This window comes from Ailuropoda melanoleuca, chromosome 9 (genome assembly GCF_002007445.2).
Source record: "Ailuropoda melanoleuca isolate Jingjing chromosome 9, ASM200744v2, whole genome shotgun sequence".
Classification (NCBI taxonomy): Eukaryota; Metazoa; Chordata; class Mammalia; order Carnivora; family Ursidae; genus Ailuropoda; species Ailuropoda melanoleuca.
Genome location: NC_048226.1, coordinates 4,037,339 through 4,061,656, shown reverse-complemented (window position 1 = coordinate 4,061,656; position 24,318 = coordinate 4,037,339). Strand labels below are relative to the sequence as shown.

The window sequence follows — 24,318 nt, the reverse complement described above, 5'->3', positions numbered from 1 at the left end:
AACTCTTCAGCTTGTATTCAAGATCCTTCCTGCTTTAAATTTACTTCACAATTCAACCTGTGCTTTCTCGTCTGTGATATTTGTTTGCCTACAATGCTGGGTACGAGCTATGATGACACATCCAAATTCTATCCACCTATGAAGGGAATAGCTCAAATGTCCATGAAAACTTCTTGGATCCAATTGAACTATGTTTGAATTCCTGTGTACTACAGCAAATTGTCAGCTTTTAGCTTGCCAACTTCTTAGCTCTTTGACAGCTTTACAAGGTTAGCCAGTGTCACACCCCTCCCGCCCCCAATTTCATGTCCTTCCCGGAACCTTAGAATGTGACTTGATTTGGAAACTGTCATTGCAAATTTAATTAGTTAAGATCAGCTTATACTGGAGTAGTGTGGTCCTTTGTCCAGGAGGACTCTGTCCTTTTAAAGAAACAGAGACAGATACACAGAGAAAACACCATAGTGGAACAGTGAGGAGATCCGAGTGATGCAGCTACAAGCCAAAGAACTCACAGGATGGCTGACATCACCAGAAACTAGGAAAAGGCAAGGAAGCCTTTTTACCGAGTTTCAAAGGAAGCATGATCCTGCTGACATCTTCATTTCGGACTTCTTGGTTCCAGAACTGTAAGAGAATCAACACGTTGTTTTAAGCCACTCAGTCTGTGACACTTCGTTGCAAGAGCCCTAGGAAACTAAAACAAGGGCAATTTTAGTTTGTAATTTATCTTCCTAATCTCAACAGCGCTATGTCACTAGTCCAGCTAAAACCTCTGTAGGTACTCAGGCCCTTTCATGAGTGGGATTCCAGCAGCAGTAGTCAGGAATTACCAGACGCTTACGAGCTCCTGCTCTGAGACGACGGACAGCCAATGCTCACTAAGTGGTAACCATTATGACTGCAAGGTATGCAGCTACGCAAATAAACGGAAGGCAGAAACTAAGTAAAATACGGGGCGGCTGGCGGGGGAGGGTTTCGATCCCCCGAAGGGACGCTCAGGGAGGAAGGAAGGAGTTCTTGAGGAGACACGAGTCTCCAAGCCGCTCTCCCAGGCCCCGCTGAACAGCTCAGCCCTCTCCCCACTCTCCCCCGGGGACCCAGGACAGCGACCTCCAGTCCAGCAATTATCCCCATCCACCTACCCCGCCACCGACTGGCATCCGCAAGCGCATCCGTGCCGGGTCGGCGCGTCCCGCTAAAATCCACAGTTGCGTGGGGCGGGACTTCCGCCCCACTCCCGGAAACCGGAAAGGGCTCTTTACCACCGGAAGGAGAGAGGAGGAGTTGGCGCGATCGGACGTGGGAGGGCTGGGTTCGTCTGTGGCGTAGGGAGGCTGCTTTCTGGCCACCGGCGGGGCGGGCGACAACAGCGTCTTAGTAGGCAGGCTGGCTGGTGTGTCGGGGTTCAGGGAATATGGCGGGGAACCGGCGTAGAGGTGAGAGGTCGGCGTGTCTGTCGCGGGGTCCGCATCACCTGCGAGCTGGGTCTCGTTCCTAACTCGAGCTTAGCTTTCTCGACTTCGTCTAAAAAAACTAAGCTCGGTCGTTCAGGGAGCTGTGGTGGGAATAATATGTGGAAGGGAGAAATGCCAGAGTAAGGGTTAAAGGAAAAATAATGCAGTAGGTGAATTTCACGTAAGTGGTGGCCTGTGTCGCTTAAAGGATGTGACGCGAGGGCCTGTACGGAACCAGACGGTTTGAATCGATGACTCCTACTCCTGCCTGAGGCAGCAGCACCTGTTGCATTAATTTGAAAACAAACGCACGGCCGGTCATTTTTAAGCTTCCTAAATCCGCTGGGAACGTCATTTGGTGTCGGAGGAGGAACAGCCATTGGGTCATCGCCCCTTGGTTCAGTTTATATTAAAAGCTTTGAAACTTTTCGGCCTCAGGACCCTCTAATAATTAAATTATTGAGGATTCCAAATCTGTCTAAGTATTTTTGGTGTTAGAGGTTAAAACTGAGAACTGTTTTAAACCCAAGAATATACAAGCATACACTGTTGTCAGAGTGTTGAATGTCTCACAAGTAGCTTCTGGTTAAATTCTGCTTTGTATGTTCATGGAATAAGAGTGAAAAGGGCAAATGTCTCAGTGTTGTTATGAAAGTAGTTTTCACCTGACTAACCCTTTGAAAGGGTCTCAGGGGCCCCCACTAGAACCACACCACAACCCTCTGTGCAAATGTTCCAAATAAACTTGAGATGACTGCTGTTGCAAGTGATGGTGACATGAGCAGAAGTATTACCTTTAAAATGCAGTAACAATCTTTTGTTTCCAGGACATGTATAAATAATTCAAGGCACAAGAAACACATTTTCCAGTTTGTTTTCCTTTCCTCCTGTTGATTTGTATAGCACTTCAGACAGCAGTTCAGACTAACTTCTAGAGAGTCAGGGCTAAGGAGAGAAGACCACCCCGTGAGTGGATTTGGACATGGATAGGCTGTAAGTAGTTTCTGTTCCACTTACTCCCCTGGCTATTTAACTCTTGCTTACCTTCTCCACCAGTGACCACAGCAGGTTACAGTCTGCATCTCCCTTCTCTCACGTGCTAAACTAGAGACTTGTAGTAACTAGAGACTTGTAGTAACTGCACAGAAACGTACCCGCTACTGAGTTCATAATGATTACCGGAAGTAGGCAATCAGTGTTTAAAATGCCTTTTACTTTACAGAAATCCTTGGTAGACAGTTACGTGTGGTTATTTGGGGGAGATTGGCTTGAGATTCTTTGGAGGGCTGGCAACATAGTTTTCCAATGTAAAGATTTTTATTTATTTATTTTTGGAGAGAGCGAGAGAACACAGATGGAGAGGGAGAAGTAGACTCCTCACTGAGCAGGGAGCCCGACACTAGGCTCCATCTCACAACCCGGAAATCATGACCTAGGCGGAAGGCAGACCCTTAATGGACTGAGCCACCCAGGTACCCCGAGAGTTTTTCAATTTAAAATTATGAAACCTAGAACCTGAAAATTCCATAAACTTTCTAGGAAAGGATAAGATTTCAAGAATGAGAGGTGCCTCAATATATGTAGGATTTTTCACCCTATGTCTGATATATAAATTTGGCTACAATTTTTGGGGGGTGAGGAAGTCTCTCCCATAAAATAATTTTTAAAAGACACTTGACATTTGTGAAGGTATTATTACCTGTGGTCTTTATATGTCCCTGGGGGGGGGGTCATTACCTTTACAGCATGGCATTTGTCCATGCAAGTCTTAGATTCTAAGGCCAGCAGAGAGTCGTGGTGTGGTGTGCTATGAGATCAGGCTCTGTCAGGGCCTTCACTCCACTCATCAGCCTCCAAACATACAAACCGAATTGATGTTTCAGTATATATGTTGTGGACTCTGGGCTCCCTTAAGAATAGTCAAAACTGCAATAAATCTTAAATGTGGGTGTTAGAGATCTCTTGCAGGGATGGGAAGGAAGCATTCTAAACGACATACGTCTTCCTCACACGTCATTCTTGTGAGCCCCCTCCCACTCCTCGCCGGTCAGAAGTCGAGGCTACTAATGGGATTATGTGGTAGATCCTTCTGGTGTATAGGGACAGAAGAAAGATTGAGAATCACTCTTATTTTTTCTCTCCCTCTCTTCACCCCACGCAATTTGAAAGTGCTTTGCTTTCTGATGAAGAGATTTAATTTGTAAGACAATTTGATGTCTCTACCTCTCTTCAGGTATTCGAGCTCTTCGAAAGCAGACTGTCATTACTTCCGTGTTCTGATCATTCAGAGATTAGGAGATACAGTTCCTGCCTTTGGTTTACATACAGCCAAGCGGAGCAGACACAGGTCAATAGTTGCTGTATGCCACTAAAAAAGAGGTGAGTGTGTGGCACTGAACTCAGCCTGGGAGAGGGAGGAATTAGGGGGAACTGCTTCCAGGAAGTGACCTTTGAGCTCACAGGCATTACGTGGGCAAGAAAGGGTAGGTCATTCTAGGTGCCTAGGGATCTGTGGCTTGTTCATATCTTCTACCTTTCTTCAGAGGTCTGTCCTTTTGGACAGTGCTTCTCTTGTTTTCCTTCTCCCTCCCTGTCCGTTTCCCCCTTCATTGGGTGGGTGTTTTGGATATAAGAGAAGTCAGAGGGTAGGAAACTTTCTGAGTGGCAGAATAAGATGACAGGCTTACCGGGAAGCAGTGTATGTACTCAGGAAATCCATCTCCAAGAACTAAGTTCCTGCTTTGTTAAAATGCATAGCTGGGAAAGCTCAGTTTTGTTGATTGAGTGCTTTCCTGTCGAATGGATTATGTTCTGTCTTCAGTCTTGAATTTAAGGGCATCTCTTAAGCCCACATCTAGGCCTAGGAGTGAGCATGGGGGAGACAGCAAAATTAGAATCCAAGGTCATACTACAAAAGCATTTTTATCGGCTCTGTATGCATGACTGCGTGTTGTTTGAGCTGCATGCTGTGTAACTGAATTGTCACAATTCAAATCAATGATAGTTTTAATTCCACCAGGGTTTGAGTAAGGTGGAAATAGAGCAGAAGAACCTGATACTGTCAAAGTCTGGGAGAATGAAGAGAAAGCAGTCAGTCCGTGAATGGGGCTTACTTTTTTTCCTGGGATTGGGGGTTGCAGGAAACAAGCAGAGTAGTAGTAGGGCGTGGTCTGTGTGACAGGAAGTGGCACCTGTGCCACAGCTACTCTAAAATAATGACTGCCCAGCTCATTGTCACACTCCTTCTAGGAGACGTGCTGACTGGCTGGAGTCTTCTTCCCAAATCACTGACTCTCATCTTGCATTTAGATTCCTTAGCCATTGAGTGCAGTGAGGAAAAATCTCTGAAAACTTCAAAAGTAATCAATTACCTAAAACTGACCAATTACCATTCCTTTCGTGTCTTGACACGCTAGAGGACGGTGCTTTAAAAGCTGGACTTGGTCTTCTGGAGACTAAGAAAACAGAGTCCTTGAAGTCAAGCCGACTCTGCTGTTAGCCTCCTAAAGGAAAAGGTAGATAGAACAGGTCTTGTTTGCAAAATTAATTCAAGACCTACTTATCTACCAACAGCAACTACACACTTCGAGTCGTCTTTCTGTGGAAAATAGGAACAGTAAATTAAGAGATTAGAAAGGGTGGGAGAAGGTAGTGAGCCCACGAGACTCTTACTGTACTAACTGTTTGGAAGGTGGCTGGAAATTGGAGAAGTTGTTCAGGAAAGTGGAGGACAGGACCCCTCCCGTGGTGCAACCTGCAGAGGGTCCAGCAAGTTTTCTGGGAGCTGAGCCTCCTTGGACGGAGACCAGCACAGTCTCAGTTACAGAATGTCATGTCAGAGTGACTTGCGCTGCGGGCAGCTGTCAGTGTGTGAGCCGAGCCGTGTGAGCTGCTGCTTCCGTCAAATACTGGAGGACGGGAAGTAGTGAGGAAAAGGCCTCATTGCCCATATAATCGCTCTGCGTGGTACTCACCACCAAGCACACGCTTCTGAAATATTTTATTGGATGGGTATAAGTGACCGCATATCATTGTCTGAACCAGCAGGAAGTCAATTATTAAACATACACGTTTCCAAATAAAAGGCAATTTAATTTTACCAGAAACCAATGTCATTTTATATCGCAAGTCTCTCACCAACTTTCTAGTCCCATCTCAGGGTGCCTTCAAATCGGACTATTCTGAATTGCTAAGCCTGGGTTAGTTTACACTAAGATTCTGTGGTTGTTTTACATATTCTCTCTCCCCTTTGTTGAGGGAAGCCAAAGCTTATATTAAGAACTCGCTCAAGGCTTATAAACTGATACAGGTGAAGCTCGGAAAAGAACAGACTGACCTGTTTTAACTGTACAGCGTCAGGGATTGTGGCCTCAATCGTCTTTTTAAAAATCATTTTCTTTGTTTTGTTTTTTCAACAGATTTATCAGCAGGTTGCAGGTGAACATGGCCTTGAGATAAATCCTGCCCCTTGTTGAAATTCAGTTTCAGCAGATTATTCATGATATTTTGGGAACTGGAATATTTCACAGAAAAAAAAATGTTTTGTTTGGTTCTGTTCTAGACTTGTTTTTTCTTCTTGTAGAAGAAACATGTTTAAACAAAAGTTCTTTATGCTGAATAATTGTGATGCTTTTAGCTGGTCATCTGTCTTATTTTAATTAAGTAGATTTTAAATCCCAATGTTCACTGCCAGTTCTGCATGATTTTTCTTAGTCAAATAAAAATTTCACTCAAACCTTATAGGTGTCGAGTTTTTATCATTTTATCCATGTTTGTATTACATTTGAAATATTCCGTAAAGCCTGTTAGAATCCTGAATTCAGACTTGCCTTACCTGTGATATCTCAGTAGCTAAGAACAGTGTTGAATACACGCGTGTGTCTATTTTGTCTATAACCTGAACCATCTCTGTGCTTACATTGGCTGTACCTTCCTTATTTCAGGGTAGTGATCCAGCTGGGCAGGGCAGTGTTTTGTGTGTATGCGTGTGTTTGTGTGTGTGTGTGTGTGTGTGGAGCTGGAAGACTGTCAAGGTGAGTCGTTAATTCAGGAATCGGACCTGCTGTTAATATCAACAGGCGGAGTTAGGAGACAGAGGAAGTGTTCATTGTGTCAGGCTCAGAGTGTGCTGGAAAACACGAAGGTTTTAGAGTCACGGAGCTTTCAGTTCACCCAGAACCTTAAGTGAGGAGATGAGGGGCATGTCTCTTTAGAGAGGCATCCCCGGGACAGAATATAAACGGTCTCTGAGAATTGCTTCACAGATGGAGTCATTACTCTGCATCTTGCATCTTGACTTGCAGGCTGGAAGGTGCCGTGTGCAGAGCTTTAAAGGACAACCGGAGACCTGGGCCGCAGGACCGGGAACGCAGCCAGCGGGGCCGCGTGCTGTGGTGGCAGGCTGGCATGAGAGCAGCCGGGCAGGAGGTCCCAGAGCTGCTGGTGGGGAGACCACTTCGCCCACCAGTGCTGAGCTTGGGCCTTGGTGGGCTGTGTCTCCTTTTCAGAAACTGCCGTGCATTTGCTGCATGCCCTGTACTGTGTGCACTCGTGTTCATCGTTAAATCTTCCAGTCCCGTGAGACGAGCCTATTTTTTCTTTGTTTAAAGGGAAACAGGAGCTCTTGAAGATGGTGGGACTTGTCTAGGGTTGAGGGCAAAGCAGCTACAGAGTAGCCATCAAGCGCAGGTCTTCTGATTGCAAATCTGGTTCTCTCTATGGGACTGTTCCTAGGGTCAGTTGCCGCTGATGCCTGTTTTTCCTGGTTTATTCCCCCGCCCCCTCTCTGATGCAGTGGAAGTGCCACATTTACGTGGATGCTGCTTGGTGACACGACGTGTGCAGTAGTACGGAGTGTTCCCTTTCCCCAGTCTTGCCATCGAGCTGCAGGGGCCCTTCTGTGCCTTGATACCGCCTCCCCTCCATGTTGTCTCCATCTCCTGGCCACTCGTCCTTCACTGCAGTTTTGAAAGAGCCCCACCGTCCCTCCCCGGAGAGCCGGGAGAGCCCAGGAGTGGTGGCTCGATGAGGAAGATACAAATTTGTTGTGTGTGTGGTGTGTACCTGTTCGTTATGTGTTAGCCCTTAGGGACTGGATGATGAACGAGAGAGTTGCTGTCCCAGCCTTCATGGAATTGGGCATAGGCAGGGGTCATTCCAAAGTTGGAGTGGGCTAAGTTCTGTGAAGGAGAGGAACAGGGTGCCACAGAGTGCTCAGTGGGAGACCCCTCATCACAGTGCCATTAACTGCTGGGAAAACGGGAGAGGGGAAGGCACGTGGCTTCCCTGCTTCTCTTTGTGGACAGCACCTCGCCATCTCAGGTCTGTCCCGGCTGCTGGCGACGCGGCACTGGTGTGCTGCGGCCACCAACACATCCTCTCCTCCCTGTCCCCTGCCCCTCATCCCAAGCTCTGTAGGCCTTGGAGAGTCAGATACTTTGCCTATAAACAAATAGACCAGTGCAGTTTGACCACTTGATAACGTCTGAATTCATGTTGGCCGAGCCCTCATGCGACAGCCGGGCCTGGAAATGTCTAACCTAACATCACACAGGCGGCAGTGCACAGGGCTAGACTCCAGGTCCGGTGAAACGAGCGTCAGCACAGCAGGCCGCCAGAGGAGAACGTGAGCCATGAACTGTGCTGGGTGCGTGGTGCTCGAATGCCCGGTCCGACCGGCTGAGGGGTGAGTGGCCGAGAGGGGTGGGTATGGAAGAGAGACACGAAGCCGGGTATCAGAAGGGTCTAATAGAAAGTGACATGCTTTGGCATTGCAATGCCATTACATATCTTCAGACACCCAGGCTTTTCCAAAGAAAAACAGGGATGCACGAATCCGTGGAGCTGGCAGCTGAACGTGTAGAGGTGCTGAGAAATGTCCACGTTGAAAAATGACAGTTTGGAATTTTCATAGTCCAAGAGAATGCCAATCTTCCGTGGGGACACTGTTATTCTTATATCTGGAGTCCTCTTACTGTGCAGGAACTCATATCTATGCCTGAAAATTAAATGTTGATATAACAAAGCTTCAGAAATTCTGTAAATGGGTTATTTACAGAACATTCATGTTCATTTTATTCAAATACTCCTATGATGGTGTTATTTTTTTTATTAACTACCAAAACAGGCCATTTCCAAAATTATATATCTCTTTTTTAAAATTTGGCCTAAGAGACTTACATTTTTAAACTCCATTTGTTTTTGAGCAATCTCTTAACCTAAAAAAATTACATACAGTATCATAAACTCTTATTGTATCAAAATTTGTATAGAAAATAGAGGTTTTAAAATTTTGGATTTTAAGGATAAGATGTATAAAGCCTTTGTAATAAAGGCATTTTATTTTATTTATTTTATTTATTTTTTTTAAAGATTTTATTTATTTATGCGACAGAGATAGAGACAGCCAGCGAGAGAGGGAACACAAGCAGGGGGAGTGGGAGAGGAAGAAGCAGGCTCATAGCGGAAGAGCCTGATGTGGGGCTTGATCCCAGAACGCGGGGATCACGCCCTGAGCTGAAGGCAGACGCTTAACCTTAACCGCCGTGCCACCCAGGCGCCCCTGTAATAAAGGCATTTTAAACAGTCAGCCTCCTGATGTTTCATGTAGTAAAATGGGCCTTTTGGGAGAGTCTGTGCACAAGCACTCAGGCACAATTGTCAAACCTTCAGCCTTAGCAGGGCCGCCCAGGGGCCTGTCACCGTTCACCGCGGTGTAGCCCGGCACCCTCTCGCCACGCTCTGTAGCCTGTGTGCTTTGAAAAACGGCTGGCACCGAAACCAGCCCCAGGGACTTCCTACCCCTGCTGCCCACAGACGTTTGCAGAGCTTGGTGCCAGCACGCCGGTCCACGTGTCTGGGAGGAGCACTTGGAATAGTCTCCGCGTGTGAGAGCGAGCCAGCTCGTCTCCGGCCCGGCCTGCCTCATCTTCCCCTCAGCTGCTTTTCTTAGCTAAGCAGCCACCAGAAGCTTCCCTTTCCTCTACGTTCCTCCACCACAGTAGAGTCAAGACTGAAGCAAGAAATAACGAGTCAGCTGCGATACCCAACCCTCACCCTCCACTTGTAACAGTCTCTCGCTCACACATCTTTCCAAGGTGGGACCGCAAGGAACTGCTCCAGCCCTGGTGCTTGGCCTCTGGCTTCCTTCTTCCTGCTGTCTCATGTTCCCATGCTCTTCTGTCTTCTGACCTCCCGCAGACCCCCTACTCTTCCTTTATTCTCCGTCTTTCTCTGCCCTTCGTTCTTACCTTTCTGGGAGAGGACACTGACTTTTAGTCTTACTTCAAGGAGAATCCAAATAAACCATTTGGCTCAGTGCCTAGTATTTCTTGTATTCCTCAAACTGGATCTGAGGTTTAGTAGAGTCAATTCTAGTCCAAATATCTTTCAGGGGGAAAGCCGGTTCCCACATATGTGTGGGCATGACAGATAGTGTCTAACCATGATGGAGGCTCACGAGCAGAGAACACTGGATCAAACATTGATAGGATTCAGCAAGCCAGTGACAGTCAGAGGCCCTACAAAGAGGTGCTGGGAAAATGGTGTGAAGTTTTACAATTTTTGAGGTGAAGGGAGGTTGCAACAGTGGCTTTCTAAGTCACAATATCCACTGGCCTGGGGGCCTCATGGGGTTTTCCCAGCTTTTTAGGACTAGCCCGTGTGTCGAGGACAGAGTGATTAGCAGCAGAAGCAAACCAGAATGAGCCATAACTATTAAGCCTCTGCCCCCTTACAACGACGGAATTGGGGTTTCACATCAAACTGTATGTGTATTTAATAACACAGGTTGAACAGGAAAAGTCAACACTTAGTGGTTAAGAATGCTGTCTTTGGAGCCGGGCTGCCTGGGTTTGATTCCAAGCTCTGAAAACCCATGTTGGATGGATTACCCAAATGCCGTGAGGCATAGCTTTCTTATTTTTAAAATGGGGTAACAGAATTGTGAGAAGTAAATAGGATAATACAGCTAAGAGCGTGGAACACTGCTTGGCACAGAGCAAGCTCTTCATGAATTTTAATTAATTTTATCCCAAAGCTGCTCTTTCTCTTCTCATCTGGACTTATAGGGAAAAGGACTAGAAAAGAGCCCTGAAATACCCTAAAATATTTTGTAAAACATACTGTAGGCCTTAATTATTCTAGTGAAACCTCCTGATCTCTTCTTCCAAAGCGAATTTTCACGCTGCATGTCCAGATGTTACTTTACCTGGATGATGCGAACTTGTGCCTCATGCACCAAGACAGGCAGTTTGCTCCCAGGTCCTCCTGCTTAGGGACATCTTCAAAGGCCACGCCCACCGTGTAGTCGGCAAGCTCGTCCACCTCCACTTCCCAGTAGTGGCGCCCTCGGATCGGAATTAGATTCCCCATGACAGCAACACACCTGGGTTTAGCGAGTGGGAGAATATGTGTGATTTGGGGGCGACCCCAGCCTGGCCGTGCCGGTGAGTGATGCCAACTGTTGGGGCCAGCCAGCGGGTGGTCTGTAAACGTGGAGAGAAGTGTTCTGAGCGCCTCCCTTGTGAAGCGGCTGCCCTCCGCTCGCAGGGCTCACCTGATCGATGCCGAGATGACAAGAGGACTATCGCCCTTCTGGTAGAAAAGGCTCTGTTTGCATTTTTAAATGACTGGCCTTTGGAGTGACAAAAATAAAGGTTTGGTTCACTTGTCGATGAAAAAAAAGAAAGGGAGTGAAACCTCATGGAACTCAGCATCGTCAGGAGAACCATGTGCTCGAGGGTCAGAACCAGCTCGCGGGTCTTTGAGGTGATGCCTGTCTTGGGGCGGCCATGGACAGAAGACGGGGAGTCGCGTCACAGAGGCGGAGTGAAGAGCAAATTCCTCACAGCTGATCAGAATCCACCTGCAAGATGCCACCGGGAACTGCACTTACAAAGGTCAGAGTTACGTTTTGTTTTACCACAAGACCGCATTCTGCAGAGAAGGGTTCCCGTGGGAAATCAGACCACATCAGTATCTCCAAAATGAATACTCCACCTCCGGCAGGAAATTCCTGCATTAGTCAAACTCTAGGTGGCCCCTCCAATCCCTAGGCATATTTGTTGGGCTGTCATTAACACATGATCCTACTCTCAAACCCCAGGTTCTATTTAATTAATTAATTACTATGTGAAGAAAGGCAGACGGCCACCTGCAGGGCCTCGTCCGGATGTGCCTGGAGTCTTGGAAGCCCGACTACCCTAAAGTCTCCCACAAATGGACCTTCAGAGCTTGTCTGGCGGTTCTAGCAGGGGAGTGCAGCTACTCCTCTACCCCTGACCGAACGGTACTTCTATCCGGAAGGTCGTCCTCTTCGACCCCGTGTGCGGCTTTGGGAGGCATACGCATGGAGCAGTGAGGGAGGAAGGGGACCCCTGCCTAGCCAGCCAGAAGAGCCACATCAACCCTGGCGATCCCTGGGGTGACAGATGTCACAGGCAGATCACCCTCACATCCTCAAACCCCAAGTTCTGGAGGCCATGCAACGCTTGGGAAGGAGACCACACGTGAAGCCTCTGCTCTGTAACATGAAGCCGTCTCTACTCCCACGCTCCAGACCCTCATCTCCACTCACCTGCTGTCTCTCATTCAGAATGTCTCAAACAGAACTTACGCCTTCCTACCCCTCCTGCCAGCCAAACTGTGTTTTGCTCGTGGTGGGGACGGGTATTTACCCCTCATGTCTTCTCCATTTTGGTTAACAGACTCACTGTCTACCTAGTAACCCAAGGCAGCAAAGGAAGACAGGAATAATGTAGTGGTTACAGGCTCAGCTTCTGGTTGAATTCTGACCCCAACCCTTACTAGCAGTGTGCCATTGGACAAATTCCTTTACTTCTCTGTGCCTCAATTTTCTCATCTGTCAGATTGGACTGGTGATGGTTCGGAGCTCACAGGCTGTCGTGATGATTCAGCGAGATCACCCACGTAAAGCACTTGGAGCGTGTCTGGCACTTGGTCAGCGCTCTACAGATTACAGCCCCTGACCCTTCCCTCCCCTGCCTGCCCCGTAACCAGCTGGCCGCTCTCCCTGCTGCTGTTCCGTGCTGAGTCCGTGGGCTCCCCTCATCCGCGCTCCTGCTGATTTTGTCAGGGCTCCACTGTCCTCTCCGGTCTCCTTGCCCTCCCCCGCCTCCAACTTCCCCAGCTCCCACTTCTCCGCCAGTGTGATCCTTCCAGAATGTAAATCTGATCCTGTTGCTTTGCCTACTTGAATTCTCCACAACTGGAAGGGTAAGATCCAAACCTGTGTTGCACTAGAACGTGTCCATCTTTCCTGCCTCATCTTCCACCTCNTTTCCTGCCTCATCTTCCCCCCCCCCCCCCCCCGTTCTGGACCCTACACTGCTGACACACTCAACTGCTCATAGTTCTCCAAACAGACGGACGGTCTCTCTGACTTCTGCTGTTTGTACATGTGGAAGGCTCTCAATCGGCCTTATTGGCCTGGAGGACTCCCATTTATCCTTCCAGCCGTTCCCCGTGCAGGAAGCCTTCCTCCTTGGGGCTCCTACAATGCCTCATCCATACTGCTACCTTCTCTTCCATAGTGTGTCTCTGACACCTGCATCTCCCCCACTTGCCAGTCTGAGTCAGGTGGGCGGGGACAGTATCTTCATCTCTTTACCCCCAGCATGCAGCATAGTGTTTCACAGAGAGACTCGTAACAGGATCCTGAAATGGGACTAACTCAGCTTGGCTGGACCCCAGAAAGCCAAGAACAGAACAATAGACGGGGAGCTCTCCCATATTTCCAGATGAGGTGCTAGACTGCCTGTGCAGGACTCGGTGGCCAAAAAATGTTCTGCAACTTTCAGTGCATCACCAAAGGGCTGGAACTGAAGGTGCTTGAGGCTCTGTCTGCTCAGGGAGCTTGCCTGTGATTCACACACACAGTGAAGGAGCAGTGGCCCGGTCAGAGGTGGGTGCTTTCAGGTGACCAGGTGTGAAGGGAACCCACTGCAGGAAAGCTGTATCTGCACTGTTCTTGAGATGATCCTGTCCAAGAGAGCTTCCTGTGAGGGCCCAGGAGACCTCGGCAGACCTCGAGCTGTAGCACTGGGTGCGGGGGTTGATGGGTTGTGAGGGGCCACCGTGGGGAGGGGACTGCCGGCAGAGGGGCCTCACTGGGAACTGCCTGAGAGAGACACACACATCACACTGGTACCAGCCAGGTACCAAACGGGTTGAAAACAGGACAACAGGCCCAAAATGGAGTCCATCATGCTAAGCCCCAGGTCACCAAACAAAGACAAGTCGATTATAGCTCAGTTCCCTCAGATATGGAGACTTAAACCAGTCAAGCAGCCATCGCCTGATGAGCGCTAGTGAGGGGACGTGCCTGGTAGACCCTGCCGTCCCCTGAAGGATAGTAACCTGCCACAACCACCCGTTTCTTTGCCTACGATCACCTCCTTGCTCCTGCTCTCTCGGCCCATGGAAGTCTTCCACCTTGTACAGCTCCTTGGAGCTCTTCTCTGCCTGCTGGACTGAATGCTCCCCAGTTCATCCATCAACGAATAAAGCCAATAAGATCTTTAAAATCTACTCAGTTGAATTTTTTTTAGAACACAGGTAAGACCTTTATTGCTTCCTACGCCGCTCCATGCCCCCCCACCCTGGGCTAAATGGGCAGAGGTGGGCAAGGATAAAGTCGCTTCCCACTGTACCCTGTGCACACTGACACCTACACACAGTAGGTGCTTAACACATAGTAGAAACGCCAGCAAGGAGCCAACATCAGAGGAAGAGCCAGCCCCGGGAAGGTCGAGGACCCAGGCAGGGAGGCTGGATACGGTTTGCTTCAGTGGCCCTTGCGGCCCCCAGAGGAGAGCCATTTTCCTCCTTAGGAGATCGTCCTGACTCTAGCTCTAACCCACCACGACCTCTTCTGTTCCTGACTGCTGGGAAGCTGAGAACCACATTTCATGTGCAATCCTGGAAGTGGAATTCACTCCTGAATGTAACCGATCTGTGTTCTTTCTCTCTCACTGCTTTGACTTTTCTATTTCGGTGGTGCGTATCTGCACCTGAGTTCAAGTCCGCTTTAAGTATTTGGAAAGAAGTAAGGCATAAAGAAATGGTTTCAACGTGAATGGAGCGCTCAGGCCTGGAAACAGCTACGGACCTAGACAGACGGCGCCCATCCTTGGGGGACCGCCCCTCCCTCAGATCAGGCACTAGCGCAATCCCCGTCTTCCCCACAGACTCTGGCTCAGGCGCCATTGTGGGTTTTCATCAGTTTTAAAATAAGGTTTCACTGTGTAGGTGAGGGAGCTCGGGGCCCAGCCCTGGGAGACCTATGTCCTCATTTCTGCTCTCCCGCTGCCTGCCAGTGTGACCCTTGGCCTGTCTTCATGGTCGGACTCCTCCCGCTAGGCCACCCAGGGCCAACCTCCGCGGCCACACGTGTCTTTGGCCCACACTGGCCAGACCCTTCCCCTCCACCTCCCCAGCCTCCCCGCCCCACCGGACCCCTCGGCCCCATCCATTTCTGGGACCTCTTTCCCTCTGCAAGGCGGCATCTGTCATCCCCCACTTTCACCTGAATGACAACGAGTATTAGAGAGGTTCACAGAACGTTCCAGTGAGCAGCTGATAAAAAGTACCTGGTAAACCGCGTGTTGCTAGGGGGCAGCTCCTTCTCGGTTTTCCTTCCGCTGCGCGTGACGGTAAACCCGTCTTCGGAAATGGTCAGCCAGGGATGGCGGCTGTGCTGGTTCAGGTGAAAGCAGCTGCCTGCGAAGGCGGAAACACGCGGGGACCCAGCCCGTCACTGCTGCCGCCTCTCGGCAGCCTGGGCCTCTCGGGGTCCCGCCCTCCTGCGCCCCCCCCAGTCTCCCACGAGCAGTTTATAAGTCTTCAGGCCTCACAATCACCCTCAGAAACAGCTGTGATCTCTCTGCCTTGTAGAAGAGAGCACGAAGCCACGTGGTTAAAAACTCAACCGGCAAATGACAGAACTCCGGTTTGCACCCCCAGGGCCCTCTGATTCCAGAGGCTTTGCTCTGAACCCAAAGGCTGTAAACGGGCACGCGGACAGGGACCTCTAACCCACCTGCCCGGGGAAACAGGAATGGAGGAGATTCTGAATGCTCCCCCTGACAAAGGGAAGTGAAAGTCAACATTCCCATTAGGGCTGTCAGGGAGAGGGAAGACCCTTCCCCCCCTCAACCCCTCCCCACCAGACCCCTCGGTCCTCATCCATTTCTGGAACCCCTTTCCCTCTGCAAGGCGGCATCTGTCATCCCCCAAGTCATGGTTAAAACAAAGCTCAGCACAACGTGGCACAAAAGAGATTTAAGAACAAATTGTTCAGTAAAAAAATCCATCATTTGAGAGCGCAGTGACTCATTCTCCACTCCTGTGTCTTAGCCAAGTTGTTTTTCCCAAGTTCCTATCCTGTCACTTCTCTTCATCTCAAACCCGGGTTCGGGCGTCACCATCTCAGCTCGGGACCCTCAGCCCAAGACCTGAGCTGAGATCAAGAGCTGGGCGCTTACTGACTGAGCTGCCCTGGAGTCCCTTTCACAAATAAACTCTGAAAAAAGTGGTCTGAACAAACTCAGTGGGAGATGACTGAACAACCTAGAGCTGCCTTACCTTTCGCTCTGTTCTCACCGGCACAGCCAGTCTGACATTTCAAAACACCAGCTTGGCACAGGAAGGGAGGAGGGCCAGCCAAGTAAAGGCAGGGCCGGGCGAACAGAACAGAAACACCTGAGTCCCCACCCCAGCACGAGCCCGCACCAGCTCCGGGGTCTCCGGGGGACCCTCGGCTGGTTCCTCCCCATCCGTGTGGAAGACACACGTGGGAACTGATCACACAGCTCTCCTCCTGGCATTGGGAAGGACAACAGCATGACACGACGTCCCTCTGGGAATGCTCCCAGTCAGGGGCCGGCTCCGGCTCCCTGCTTCCCACCTGCCCGCCGCCCCGTCAGCCGCCCGAGCGGGACTGGCTCTGTGGGCTCCCAGGCACGGCAACAAAGCTCAGAACCCATAGCTGAGCAGTGCCGGGAAAGCAGAGTTACGGAGCGTTGCTAGTGATGTCTCTGCTTGCTCAAGACCTAGACAGGGACATGACAGTTGTGTGACAGGAGGATGGCAAGTGAGGAGGGGAGGGGAGGGGGCCGGGCTTGGGGGTGTGGGCACCCCGCAGGGCCAGACAGGGCCTAGGAAGAGGCTCAGCAGCCCGGGCCAAGCTGGGCCTGTGGGCAGGTGGGAGAGTGTGGGGCTGACAGCAGACACAGGAGACCGGCCAAGGGCAACAGCTCCCGCTGGGGATAATGGTGCCATCCCAAGGGTGGCGTGTGGCCTGTGTGAGTGATGAGGCGTCTGGCTACCCAGGTCCGGGGTGACAAGCCTCTAGCCTACTTGAGGGCATCGAAAAAACCCCTGAGTTGTAATACTTGCTCTGCCACCAAACTGCTCTATGACTTGGGCCTCCGGTCTCCTGTCTATAAAATGGGACCCCAGGGCCTTGATGTCCCCAAACCCCTTCCTGGCCTGACTTGCAGTATTTTCCAGCAAAGTCACGCAGCTCCGGGCTGCCACACGGTGGCTCCCGTAGGTCCCCCGCAGCGTGTGGCCCGGGCACTTACCTGTGGTGTGGACTGTCATGGGGTCGCTCCTTGCACTGGGGCCCCCCACGTTGAGGGCTCGCACATAGATTGTGTAGCTCTGTCTGGGCTGCAGCTGCACCAGGGCCTCGCAGGCTGGGATGCCCACAACCGACCTGGGCAAGAAGCAGAGCTGCGGTCACCGCACGGTGGGGCCAGGCGGTCAGGCCCCAGCACCAGGCCTCCCTTCAAAGCTGGGAATTGAAACCCAGCCTCGCACCCCCGTCCTCCTACAGTGGCACAGCCAGGAGCGTGACCTCCCACAGTCCACTTTCCTTGTTCCTTTGTGACTCCTGCTGTGTGTGGACCTCTTCCCTCCGGGTTCCCCACCCTGGGGACCCGGGCACCTAGCCCCACACCTGGTGTTTACTTCCACTAGACACGAATACAGGCCCATAACCGCCATTGTCTATTCCTGCAACTGTTAGAGCCATTTCAGTTCAGGTGAAAAGAGAAGCCTCCGGGGTGACACCCGTTTCTGGATACAATGCCCCTACCTGGCAAGGTCTGGCTGTTCAGGTCACCCTGAGGGCTGCAGCTCCAGGCCAGACGGGCACTTTGCCACTCTGTTCAGTAAGAATTAACCACGAACCTTAGGTTCCCGGCGCCGTAGAAAGAGGCTCGGGGGGAAACTAATGTAGTCCCTGGCCTCACTGAGCTCACAGTCTAGATGGGAAGAGAGGCGCTCCTCAAGCCATCACTGGAGGAAACGGAAGGTGGTAACCATGACATGGTGACGGCGTACTACAGAGTGCCCGATGCTGCAGAGGGGACTTCTGAGCTGAGCTCTGAAGAATGACTTGGGGGGGCGCCTCGGTGGCTCAGTGGGTTGGACATCTACCTTCGGCTCGGGTCAGGATCCCAGGGTCCTGGGATCGAATCCCGCCTCCGGCTCCTGCTCAGCAGGGAGGCTGCTTCTCCCTCTCCCTCTGCTGCTCCCCCTGCTTGTGCTCTCTCTCTCTCTCGCCCTCTCTCACTGTCAAATAAATAAATAAAATCTTTAAGAAAAAAAAAGAATGACTTGGAAGTCCCTGGATGAAACAGGGACAGCGGTCTCCTCCGTAGAGGAGGCACGTGGCAGGAAGGAGCACAGGAAGTAGGAGAACTAAAACATGACGGTGTGGCTGGAGCCAGACAGGGAAGAGAAGCCCGTATGGCATGAACTAGCAGGAAAGGGCTAGTCTGTGCGAAGGAATTCCGTCTTTTCCTCAAGATGATTAGATTTGTACTAGGCGAGCGGGCACTACCCCAGACCTAGGTCACAGGCCGCACACCGTTAAGGGCTGATCCTAGGGGTCAGGTGCTCCTAATGTGTCAGCACAAATTGCAAAGGAAATCTGGATCGTTCCGGTGGCCAGAGCCGCCAGACCCCCTCTGCCCCACTCCCGAGTACTTCTAGAACAACCTAGGTCAGCCTGATACAGCTGTGCACGCATGGATTCGAATGGAACAGAGGATGTGTGGGACAGATGGCCAGGCTCCAAGCCCGGCATCCAGCAGAGAAGAGCCCGTCTTCCCTACCAGTGGACACCCACCCTGCCTCCTCCATTTCTCCTGAGCCAGGTGGACACACTCTGTGCCCCGCAGCGGGGCATCCCCTGGACATCCTGGCTCATCCTGGCTGCCTGGCCGGGTCACTCCTCTTGTGTGAACTCCGGGACTGCCTAGTTGTAAACCCGCGGAGCGTTCCATGTGCCCTCGGCTGCACACAGCTGCACACTCGCGGGACCCACGGGCCGCTGGAGTTGCTGACTCCAGCCCTCACCCACCTGTGAACGCCTTCAGCTCCGCCGACAGGCGTGGGCGTGAGCCTCCAGACAGCCTTCCACCACGGGCACAAAGTTCTTTGCACACTGAACTCTAACCTCTTCTGTTTTGCCTCATGATGCTCTCCATCCCCTCAAATTCCAGCCAGTGGGTCTTTCGGTCCCTCCAGCACCTCGAGCATTTGTTTGTTTTCTTGTTTTCTATTTGCTCCCACTCGCTGGTCAGCTCCGTAGGGGAGGGAATGTGTCTGTCTCGTCTCCCAGAGCCCAGGCACAGGACTCGGCACCGCCGAGGCGGGCAATACTTGATGAATGAATGAACGGTAAACCGTCGTTGGGCTGAGAAAGCCACCCCGAGGTTTAAACCATTTATTCACTCATCATGCATCTTCAGTAATAGTGTTCCAGCAACTTCTTTTTTTAAAGATTTGATTTGAGAGAGAGCACGAGCAGGGGTGGGAGAGGCAGAGGGAGAGGGAGAAGCAGACCCCCTGCTGAGCAGGGAACCCAATGTGGGACTCGATCCCAGGACCGTGGATCATGACCTGAGCCGTAGGCAGACGCTTAACCGACTGAGCCACCCAAGCGCCCTATGTTCCAGCAACTTCTCATGAAAACTAAGCAGCCCCAGATTAAAGTTCCCATGTGTCCCAAACTCTGACCTTCCCTCCGGACCCCATGCATTTCCTGAGCTGTGTCACTGTGTCAGGCGTCAAGGCCTCTTGCACCCAGCAAACGCCCCCCGTGACTCACTCAGTTATGCCCGACGCTTCCGGTGTTTCCGCCTGGGTCAGCTCCACCGTGTACGAGTCCACGGGATTCAGGTTTCCAGAATCCCAGCAGATGAGTGCGGCCTCTTCACAGCTTCGTATCTCTTTGCTTTTTATAACGGGAGGGCAAGGCGCTGGGTGCAGGACAAAGGGAGAGATGAACAGCTATTCTGCTCACACCCAGCCAGTGTGCCCAGAGCCTGGCCAGACAGCACAACCACTGTCCTTGCACAAAAGAGATTCAGTGCAAGAAGAAGCAAACCAGTATCTCTGTCTCCCCAACCCCCCGCTGAATTCCCCAGTGTGATGGTATGTGGGGTCTCTGGGAGATGAGGAGCAGGACGTCTCTTATGAAAGCGAGCCCAAAGAGCTCTGTGGCCCCTTTCTGCCGTGTGAGGACACAGCCGGAACAGAGCCCACCGTCTCCGAACCAGGAAGGCTTCTCATTAGACACTGAATATGCTGGCACCGTGACCTTGGACCCTCCAGCCTCTATAACCGTGAGCAATAAACTTCTGTCGTTTACGAGCCCCTGGGTCTGTGCTGTTCTGTGACGGCCACCCAGGCGGACCAAGACACGGGGCATCCCGCTCCCGTGCTCCTCGAGCAGAGGGGGTTGAAAGGTGCTACGGCACTGTGATTGTGCGCAGGGCTTTTTGATATTTTGAGACCAACTCTGAGCAAATGTCCCTTCCACACTAGGAATACAGATTTGGTGTATTCAGTGAAAGAAAACTATACAGCTATCCCTGCCCTGCCAAATCGAGGGCCCTGCCACATCTAGAAAGCCGTGACTCCTGCGTCCCAAGTGGGCCCCGTTACCTGTCATGTACACCGCACGCTCACTGGCAGGGCTGGGGCCGGCCCTGTTTTGAGCTGTGACCCAAAATTCATACTGGGTATTTGGCACAAGATCTGTCACTGAGCAGTAGGTTTCTTTGACAGTCATTGTAAACTCTGGAAAAAAAGAAAAAAGACAAGAATTCAACTCCAAAAATAGGCCAAGTAGCTCCCCATGAGTTGTGCTGACTCTCCCTGTAGCAGGTAACAAAACTGGCCGCAAACCCCTCCCATCCCTGGAGGTGCACTCCTCCGCAATGTGGTTCGGTTTTCCCTCCATCCCTTGGTGGGCTCAGCCGAGGGACTTGCTGTGGCCAATGGAACAGCAGCAAGCAGGATGCTGGCAGGGGGTCGGGAAAAGCCAGCGCACAGGGGCTTGTCTTCTTGCTGCTGGGAACACGTCCAGTTCCGTGTGAACGAGCCTGAGTCAGCTCCTGGACAATGAGACCAGGTGCCATCCAAGTCATCCCATCCATCGCAGCCATGTCCCCAGATCAGTAAGGAGGCCATCTCAAACCATCCAGCTGGACCCAAGCTGGCCCAGACCAGAAGGATAGCCAGCCAGCTCACAGAATTAGACAAAATAACAAATGTTTGTCATTTTAAGCATCAAGTTGTGTATATATGTGTGCAGTGGGGTGGGGTAGGGTGTTGTTACACAGCAAAAGCTAACCAATACACCTTCCAGCCTCCTGGAAGGCAGCGATAACTCAAGAATCCACCCTCTGACAACAGTTCCTTTATTACAAAGTGGCCTGTTTAAAAGATCTTCACAGATTTGCCAGGACACAGCCCACACACACTGGCTTCTTCCATGAGTCTGCCAGGAGTAGCAATGGAGTGGATTCATGACAAGAGCTGGGCTGAATCAGCTCTGGCTTCTTGGTCCCTGACCTCACTTCTAAAATCTTCCTCTCTCCCCACTGTGCCCTCTCACCCTCACAGTCTGCTCCCCTTATTCTGACCTCCCTCAGCATCACTTAAACTTACCTTTCTTAAGAATTCCCCTTCCTGGTATGATGCCAAGTGAAATAAGTCAATCAGAGAAAGACAATTATAATATCATCTCACTCATATGCAGAATTTAAGAAACAAAACAGAGGATCACAGGGGAAGGGAGGGGAAAATAAAACAAGATGAAATCAGAGAGGGAGACAAACCATAAGAGACTCTTGAATCCAGGAAACAGGCTGAGGGTTGCTGGAGGGGAGGGGGGAGTGGGGATGGGGTCACTGGGTGATGGACATTAAGGAGGGCATGTGATGGAATGAGCACGGGGTGTTATAGGCAACTGATGAATCCTTGAACTCTACCTCTGAAAGTAATAATACAGTATATGTTAATTAATTGAATTTAAATTAAAAAAGAATTCCCCTTCTTTCCTGGTCCTTGGGCAGAAAAACCGTCTTTGCTTTCAGCACCTAGAACCCTCCACCTGCCTGGCCTGGTACAAGGAGCATAGCTCTGTGCCAGGTGCCTGCAGACTTGACTCTTGTCCTGCTTCTGCCAACACCCAATGTGTCCCCACAGACAGCTCGTTTCTCCCGGGGCTCTGTCTCCATGTCCATAAAGTGGAAATCCCCAAGGCCCTCTCCCCCAACCTCACTCTGCCTCCATGCACACAGGACAGGACCTGCCAGGCTAGCCTTGGTTCTCTGATTCCTCCAGGGGCTCAGCTGGGGCTCCTCTACTGTCTGACCCTCTTTTCTCAACAGATAAATGGCTTATCTGCTATGTGGGGCGGGGGGAGGCAGCTACCCCAGGCCTAGCCCCACATCAGCCAGCTCCATTTCCCACAGTGGAGGCGAGGGTCCGTTCCCAGGAATCTGCTCAACCTGGGGACATGGGTCTGACAGCAGTGGCCCGTCCAAGCCGCAGAGGCCCCCTCACCCCTCACAGGGGGGTGCGGGCTACCCTTCCGGTCTCTACCAACACAGGGTTGCTCTGAGAAGAGCCAGCCAACCCTCCTGTCACATGCTAGGCCCATTAGAACCCAGACAGCCCAGCTGGGGCTCCTCAAGGTAGGGCGTCCCCACCCTTCCTGCGCACAGTGCAGCCAGGGACTCATCCCAGCGGCAACCCTGACCTGACAGCTCTGTCTATACTCCAGACACCTTAGCCTGGCCTTGTGACTCTCTCCAGCCAACTTGCCTTTCTCGCCCTTTCTGCCATGCTCCCCTGCCTGCATCAGCTCTCTAGGTAGTTCCCAGATCACGACGGCTCCAAGGAGCTGGATGCGCCGATTCGCCCACCTCCGCCCTTCCGACTGCTGGGAAGGCAGGGCCCCGGCCTCTGAGGGCCCTCAGCCATTGCAGAGCATGAGCGTGCTCTTGGCAGAGCCTCACCTGCTTGGTCCTTCCCAGGCGAGCTGTCCTGCACTGGCCGGTAGGACAGCTGATAGCTCTCCACGTTGTCATCGGAGTACAGACTCCAGCACACTCGGACGGAGGACCCCGTGGCGGAGTTGGGGGCCTGGGGGTTTATCACTGGAGCAGAAGGAGCTAGACAAGGAAAAGGGAGAGGAACAAACACAAGTGAGGAGGCTGACGTAGACGTGTGGGATGGGAGTGGCCCCGGTCACAGAACTACTGGTCCCCCGGCCCATCTACCGGCTTTGGAAGGAAGCGGCAGCCCAGGTTGGACAAGGTCAGGAAGGTCAACCCTCCCAACCTTGAACCTGCGAGCAACAACCAGCATGTGCACTCCTGCTCTGACAAACCCACACGAGCGTGGGGGCAGAGGGCTCAGCGACAGGGACTCGGGCTGGGGTGTGGTCTGCCAGACCTGCCTTAGGTCTGGGTCCTTTGACCCCTTCCATGCCATCCAAAGAGGCAAGACAGCCAGGACCACGGCGGTGTGGCTACAGCCCTGAAGTGAGCCATGGAGGGAGAGAAGCCTTTGACAGGGAAGCTCTACTTTCTTTAGGGACCCATCCAACAGCCACGTCTTCGTTATAACAAGAGAAGACTAGGTTGGGCGCCATTGTGCTTTTGAGAACCACAGTCTTTAGAATCCATCTACTGAGTCAATTTGTTTATTCTCTGCAGGTTAGGACTTCTGCCTCCCCACTCCCCCGACTCACACATAACTAGGAGACACTCCTGGTTTTTCCTCCCTGACTCTTCTCCCACGGCAGCACCTCCCTCCAACCTGGGCTTGGTACAACAACCTTCACTTCCGATTTTGACACTGCTTAGTCCGGGTAAGAGCACATCCAAACTCCAAGGAGTTTACTTAGCCACAGCTCAGCCCTTCCTCTCTGGAAAGTCCTAACATGACAAAGGAGGGGAGGAAGAGAAAGAACCCGTATCCCCAGCTGACCAAGTTCGGGAGGGACAGCAGATGTCCTTCTATACCCTGCAAGGAACAGCCCTGCAGCAAGAAGAGCAGGAACTGCAGTGAGAAGGGGGGTGGCCCGGGGCTTGGGACCCACTCAGGAGGCTCCAGATGCAGGCAGGAGGGGGATGGTCTGCACAGGACCTGGACTCAGGGGGGAGAGTTGTCCACGTGTCTCAAGCACTGACTTGAGTGACAGTGCCTGTCTTTCCAAATTCCGGGGCCTGAATGTTTGGGCAGCACCATCCCTAGAAGGGGAAAGGATCATCCAATAGACTTCATAGCTCAGTGAAATCACCGCTTGAGCCATGAGTCTAAGAATGGCCTCCAAGTTTTATAATTAAGGATGTCCATTACAGTGTGGTTTCTAGGGAAAAAACCTAGAAACATCCCAGCATCCAATCCAGTTGAGGATTAAATAAACAAATGAAGGTATACACCCACTAAAATGATGTTATAGAAAACCTTATCAGTGCAAGAAAATATTAACCATAATTAGTTTGATTAAGAAAAAGGTTACAGGGGC

At 51.4% G+C, this 24,318-nt stretch overlaps 1 protein-coding gene, 1 long non-coding RNA gene and 1 other non-coding gene across 10 annotated transcripts in view; 2 read left to right on the top strand and 1 right to left on the bottom strand.

Moving 5' to 3' along the window:
* The first annotated feature begins 1,273 nt into the window (after positions 1 to 1,273).
* On the top strand, positions 1,274 to 6,197 carry LOC100482351. 2 transcript variants are annotated; one of them, XR_856571.2, is made up of 4 exons: positions 1,274 to 1,439; positions 2,361 to 2,450; positions 3,691 to 3,836; positions 5,876 to 6,197. It is a non-coding gene; the product is annotated as an uncharacterized LOC100482351 (long non-coding RNA). The 2 variants fall into 2 exon arrangements; XR_856572.1 differs by having other exon boundaries at positions 2,285 to 2,450.
* Positions 4,906 to 5,032, top strand: LOC117803897. The gene has a single exon (XR_004628018.1).
* A 228-nt stretch (positions 6,198 to 6,425) lies between the features above and the next one.
* FSD2 (fibronectin type III and SPRY domain containing 2) overlaps positions 6,426 to 24,318 on the bottom strand; it is a 45,333-nt gene continuing 27,440 nt past the window's right edge. For 6 of the 7 annotated variants that reach the window (XM_034667816.1, XM_034667813.1, XM_034667812.1 and 3 more), the window contains 7 exons: positions 22,802 to 22,957; positions 20,439 to 20,573; positions 19,600 to 19,750; positions 17,063 to 17,196; positions 15,068 to 15,197; positions 10,666 to 10,842; positions 6,426 to 8,454 (listed from right to left, as the gene is read on the bottom strand). In XM_034667816.1, the coding sequence (XP_034523707.1) occupies positions 8,202 to 8,454; positions 10,666 to 10,842; positions 15,068 to 15,197; positions 17,063 to 17,196; positions 19,600 to 19,750; positions 20,439 to 20,573; positions 22,802 to 22,957 (1,136 nt within the window). In that variant the 3' untranslated portion in view covers positions 6,426 to 8,201. Of the gene's footprint in view, positions 8,455 to 10,665; positions 11,323 to 15,067; positions 15,198 to 17,062; positions 17,197 to 19,599; positions 19,751 to 20,438; positions 20,574 to 22,801; positions 22,958 to 24,318 lie in introns of those variants that run through there. The other variant, XM_034667818.1, reaches the window with a different exon arrangement.